The following is a 6,004-nucleotide window of genomic DNA, read 5'->3' on the forward strand; positions in this document are numbered from 1 at the left end:
AGCTTTTTAATCGTTTCCTTTTTTTATTTTAATTTTAATCTTGTTTGCACATAATGTATGTCTTTATGTTTGTGTGTGTGTGTACTGTATGTCTGTTTTTGTGTTTACTCTTTCCAGAGCCACATCGGTATAACCCAGAAACACCCTGTAACCTCAAACACACAGTGACATTCTGGTTTTTACTTTGCAAACCCGTCCAGATAACTGAGTAAACCCTACAGTATTGTGACACAACAGTCTGGTAATGAGAATGTCCACTTACTCAACATGTCTTGCGGCTTCATTGCATTATGGTCTATTATGACTGATGGCGGGGTGAGGAAATTGTAGAACAACTGTGCACAACTGACACAGGCTCTGCAGACCGTGGTGAAGTGAAACGTGCTGATGACTGATCCTTTTGACAGGATGTCATCTTCAAACGATGCTGTTACCTGTGTGGAAACATCTCGGCGTGACTTCTCGTCACTGACGTTATCCGAACAGCGTTAGGACACTTGCGCCAGTAGAAGCAGAAACCGCCAAAAAAACCTGAATCTGAATCTGAATTTACATTTACAAGCTGCTGCTAAAATCCCGATTTTATAACCACGACATCCGTCCGACGACATCACCCAACACAGAAGTGTTCTGAAACTGTCCCAACACTCGGCCGGCCAACGGTGCAACTCGTTCACTCACTCAGTCAGTCAGTCACGGGACATTCTGGGATGTAGCACCGGACCATGGCCGGTCCATAAAAAACACGAAGCAGGCAAACTATATTTAAAAATCCCATTTAATTTGTGGATACGATCTCGGGAAGCAGTTTACAACCTTAACTCAACATGCAGTGACCATAAAGACACGACACAAAGATGTTAAAGGTGGGAGAATAAGATTAAACCAAGGCGGTAGGCAGTTTTGTGTGTTCACAGTGATTATTAGTGTTCTAGTTACTCACAAAAAAAAATCAGTCATAAGTCCTGTGAAGGGCTGTGTTCTGACGCAGAACAATCAAGCTTATAAAATAGAAACATTAGGATAGTTTTTTTTTGTTTGGCGGGTGTGATAGTGGAAAGAAAATGTACAAAAGAGGAAGAATATGGTGGCAGTCAAATAATAATAAGTGTCCAAAAATTCACTCCGGATGTTGTTCTTTAAAAAAAAAAAAAAAAAAAAAAAAAAAAATCAGGTTTATATATGTAGCTTTGTGGCGCTGATGCTGCAGGAGCTGTGGCGTCCTCACGTCTGTTCTACGCTGCAGAGTGTCATCTCCACTGTGTGCTGGCACCTCAGTCAGGAGACAGGAAAACCCGTCTGTGGCGCAGCTACCGGGGTCGTCCAGAGGAAAACAGTGTACCTTTTTTTTTTTTTTTGAAGAGGTCTTGGAAATAGACCTTTAATAAACGCAGCTCCGGTTTCCGGGAAGCTTCTCGTACCAAGCTCGAGTGAAGCAGCATGCTTGACAATATGGTTACATACACAAATTAAGCCTTTTTTTTTTTTTTTTTTTTTCAAAAGTCTACTTTGGTACCTAAATCCTTCTGCTGTAGAGTTAACTCTCATCCAAACCACATCTACAATTTACACTGTTTCACTAAGTAACAAAGCTGTAGAAAATACTGTTTTTAAAACCAGGTCGGCTGAATCTTCTGAATTAAAAAAATGGCACAAAAATGCGTTGATGTTGTGTATAGATGAGGACAACTTTCCACAGTTCGGGGTCCTCGGGGCAAAGGTGGAACACCGTTGATTGCCATTTTCCTAGGCGCTTTCAAAGCATACGCAACAATATTCAACAAAGAATCCTTTTCACTTTGCTATGCTGTAAAAAGGTAAATTATCTATATAAAAACTCCAAAAGACTGTACAGAATAAAATCATTGGGCGCAGGCCTGCTCTTTCATCTGATAAGGCACAATTTCCTACATGTATTCCTTGCGAATAGTGTCCACCGGCTTTTTAATGTCGCTCTTCTCGAAGGAAAAAACAAAACAAAACAAAAAAAGAAGATCTCTTTCACACGTAAGCGCCCAACGCTGCGTGGAACTCTGTAAGACACTGGACGAGCTGCTGAAACTTGGGCCTCTCCTCGGGGTCCAGGGCCCAGCAACAGGCCATCACTGCAAACCTGCCACACACAAGAGGAAGGAGGGGAGGAGGAGGAGGAGAAAACATGGGTCAATTCAACAAACAGCTGAAGGATAAAACCGGATGTTTTTAGGTTCGTGTGGAACAGGGTGCACTGGTGAAGACAAGAGGAATGTCACGAGACAAAAATCTGGAGCTGGCATCAAACTCAGGGCGTTGTAATTTTATGGTAGACTCTCTTAAATGTGTTACACTTACACTTACAGTACATGTTGCATTGTCCTGAAACAGGAGCCGTCGCCTGTGCAGCACTGATGTACGTGAGCGAGATGTAATCATTTCTTAATCAATGCATGCCCTTTAAATGTTCTACTTTGCAGCCTTGAATATTTTGGGAAGGAAAAGTCGTCACCTATTGTATTTAGAAGGAAACCACGTTCAGATACTTGACAGATTTCAGGTAATCATTTGTTCTGGCTTTTTCCAGCATAATGTTTTTTTTATTTTTTTGAGATGTCAAAACAATAAAGTGTTCTGTGTTCTGTTGGGCCCAGTGACAAAAGAAATACAGATTTAATGGGAGTTTAATTGAAGACATTGTGATATATAGCTGTGTATCGTCGACATAAAGGTGCAACAGAATGCCATGGCTATGAAATAATTAGAAATTATAACTTCATTTTCAACCCCGTGCTTCTGAGTTCTGCTTTAATTTGTAAATAAATACTGACAGAAATGATTGATAATTTAAAAATAATGAATAACTTCTTTATAAAGTTAACGCTGTCAGTGTCAGACTCGTGTCAGACACCAAAAGCTCAAACTCTCACTGATTTCAGTCAATCTTGCGTCATAGTTCAATCCACCTGGGTGGTCCACCACTGCAGCCCTGATCTGAGCCAGGAAACACCCTGTTATTATCCAGCAGCGAGAGGGTGACAGCCTCATTCAACTTGATATTGAGGAAGTACTAAATAAATAATAATGCCGTGGAGGGAAAATGATGCCTGTGGGCACAGGCTGCTCCGTTTCTTGACAGCTGCAGGATGTTGATAAGCTTCACATTAAGCAGTGCTGGTAGTGGATGAATATTTCGGTTTGATTCAGCTCTCCTACTACATAAACAACGTGTCACTGACACCACGATACATTTGGTGAAAGCTCAAAATAATAAGGCCGGCGGCGGCTAAACATATAGGTGTTTGCATCGCTGCAGGTGTGCCCTGTCTGCAGGTGTGAAGGCCAGCGACCAGCTCTGTCGATTACCTGAACTGTCAGGTACAAGAACGTGTGGTAAGATGGTAACTCATGACAGGCTGCAGTGAGGACTGACTACTTATTAGTACATTTAATATAATAAACAATAAAAACACCTCCATGAACAGGAGGTTCCTTGTTATTCCTTGAGAATTAAAACATATTTATTGTGTATTTGACTCCATATTACACGTAATTCTTTATTGGCTGCTGTTATTTCTGAATGTTAAATAATCCTTATCATCACATGTGTTGCTGATCCTCTGATCGTCTGTTTGATATTATACTTTATCCAGGTTTCGGCTGAAATGGCAAAAAAAAAATATAGTGATTACAAGTGTAACTTATTATCAGTTTGTACTCTTGATTAATCTGATGATTTCTCTTTTTATATATAAAAAATAAAATCAGCAGACACGGTAACATCTTCTAGTTTGGTCATTTTGTCACATTGGATTTAAAATAATGTAAGACGAGGAAAAGCAGAAAATTCTTAAATCTGAGGATTAAAAATCTGAAGAACCAGAGAACGTTTGGCTTTTTTGTTTTAATATACACTCAGCTGTCAGTTTATAGGGACACCTAACTCAAACTAACTGTAATAATAAGGTCCTGCAGTAAACTCTGGAGGCTGTAGTTTGTGGTGCCGTTGACGTGTATTGTGTTTTGTTCACAGTCGTTCCTATTATTTTGTATAAATATATTTAATACGGATCAACAGCATCACAAACTACAGCCTCAAAAATTATCATAAAGTTGAATCAGTGACTCTTCAACATAACTTCATCTCAATCTGAACATTATAACCTTGGTGAAGGAGGATTTACTGCAGGAAAACCATCAACGGCTTAAACTTGAATGATTAAGTATCACATTAAATGTTTTTCCGGCTGGAACTGACTGACTGATCTTATCTAACAGCTGGTAACGACTTAAAATCTTTATTTTCTCAGAAATCAATTAATTAGAATCAGAAAACGTCGTGTTTGTATTAGTGTGTCTGTGTCTGTGTCTGTGACTGTGTCTGTGACTGTGTGTGTGTGTGTGTGTGTGTGTGTGTGTGTGTGTGTGAGATCTGTGAACCAACGTACAGTTCATCTGGACAGTTGATGGGTTGTGCTATTCTGTACCCATCCTTCAGGTAGGCCGACATCTCAAAAGGGTCAATGTCGACGTAGGGGGTCTGACCCAGGGTCATCAGTTCCCACAGGTTCACTCCGAAGGCCCACTGTGAAAACACACAACACGTGATTACCGCCGAGACCAGCGCCGCATATTCAATTTTTTTTTTCTTTTTTTTTTTAACAACATTTCCTAAATATAATCAACACGAGCGCTTGTTTTAAAATCAAACAGGATAAACATGGCTGCGGCGCAGAAAGCCTTGCATTCAAATACAAAATGTTCCACGGGAACAATGCAAGGAAATTATGTTGAAAAATTTATGCGGAATATAACTCATTGCCGCAAGTTTTTGTAAAGAAAAGTAAACAGGAGAGTGGCAGTTGTGTTTAAGGAGGCTGTGGGAGATCGAGCTCCCGTGTCAGCGAGGGCCCGCCCTGCATGTTTTGTCCTGACCCTTCACTCTGACCTCACCAACGGAACAAGGATTTCCCCCCTGTGCATGTTCACAAGTGTTATTTCACTAGTAACCCACATCATCGGTCACTTACAGTAGGTACTGACATTACACTTGTTGTGTGGAATTTTGGGAGTCATGCTTATTCTTATCCTGACATTGATTTATAAAAACAATACAACAAAATGATGTATAGAGCTGGGTTCTGTTAGTGTGTCCTAACCTTTATTGGGGTGACAAAGGACTTCTAAAAAGGAAGTGAAGGGAGTGACTGAGGAAAGAGGGCACGGGGATGGGAAGGTTTTCTCAGAGGAAAAACACATTGTACAAGTCGTCTACCCCGTTCCCAAATTGGGCCACTGCCAACATTCCCAACAAGGCCTAAACACTCCGACAGTCACTTTCTCATCCTTCCCCGGGTGGTCTCTAATGTGCGTAACCACTGACACAAGAGTATGGAGTATCTGTGTGACGTGTGATGCGCTGATGATGCTGTCCGGCTCCTGGTAAGCGTCAGTTTTTTTCAATTAATGCAAGGTTTCCGTTTACTGTAAGTGCCAGGGGGGTGGTGGCATGTCTGGCTGGTGTCTGAGTGGTGTCTCTGAGGATCTGTGAGGCTTCCCGTCTGCTATCGCCGCACCCGCTCAGCTATCCTGAGACGGGAAAGAGGGAAGAGCCAGAGACACATGCAGCTCAACACAGCTACTCCCTTAATACTGATACCTTGAACCACTGTCAAGAATGGCTTGAAAACAACCGGTGCTGTTTCCTGCTTTATGAATATGTTTTATCACTTAAAAATCCCTTGAGAGACAGGGAGTGTTACGCTGTGTGGGGTTGCATCTTTGAGCTGCAAGAAGTGAACTGTACATCAGCTACTGCATTAACTTACCACGTCGCTCGCACTGGAGAAGTCGTTGTTGAGCAAGCTTTCCAGGGCCATCCAGCGAACAGGCCGGTTCTCATTGTCCCCTAGACAGTGGTAATCCATGGGAAATAGGTCTCGAGCGAGGGCATTGTCTGTAATCTTCACCTGCATGTTGTCGTCAATGCTGTCAGAGGTGGGGGGAGAGAGAGGGGACAGGAGATAATGGT

General features: G+C 41.7%; 1 protein-coding gene across 1 annotated transcript in view; it reads right to left on the minus strand.

Annotated features, from left to right (window-relative positions):
* Nucleotides 1-760: 760 nt before the first annotated feature.
* ryk (receptor like tyrosine kinase) overlaps nt 761-6,004 on the minus strand; it is a 40,015-nt gene continuing 34,771 nt past the window's right edge. Inside the window, exons 13-15 of the mRNA XM_087179215.1 lie at nt 5,802-5,983; nt 4,422-4,558; nt 761-2,113 (exon numbers count right to left, since the gene is read on the minus strand). Of these exons, the coding sequence (XP_087035341.1) occupies nt 2,002-2,113; nt 4,422-4,558; nt 5,802-5,983 (431 nt within the window). The 3' untranslated portion in view covers nt 761-2,001. The remainder of the gene's footprint in view (nt 2,114-4,421; nt 4,559-5,801; nt 5,984-6,004) is intronic.

Source organism: Seriola lalandi, unplaced genomic scaffold, assembly GCF_002814215.2.
Source record: "Seriola lalandi dorsalis isolate HSWRI2012SDOR001 ecotype SW California unplaced genomic scaffold, Sedor1 jcf7180002054797, whole genome shotgun sequence".
Lineage (NCBI taxonomy): Eukaryota > Metazoa > Chordata > Actinopteri > Carangiformes > Carangidae > Seriola > Seriola lalandi.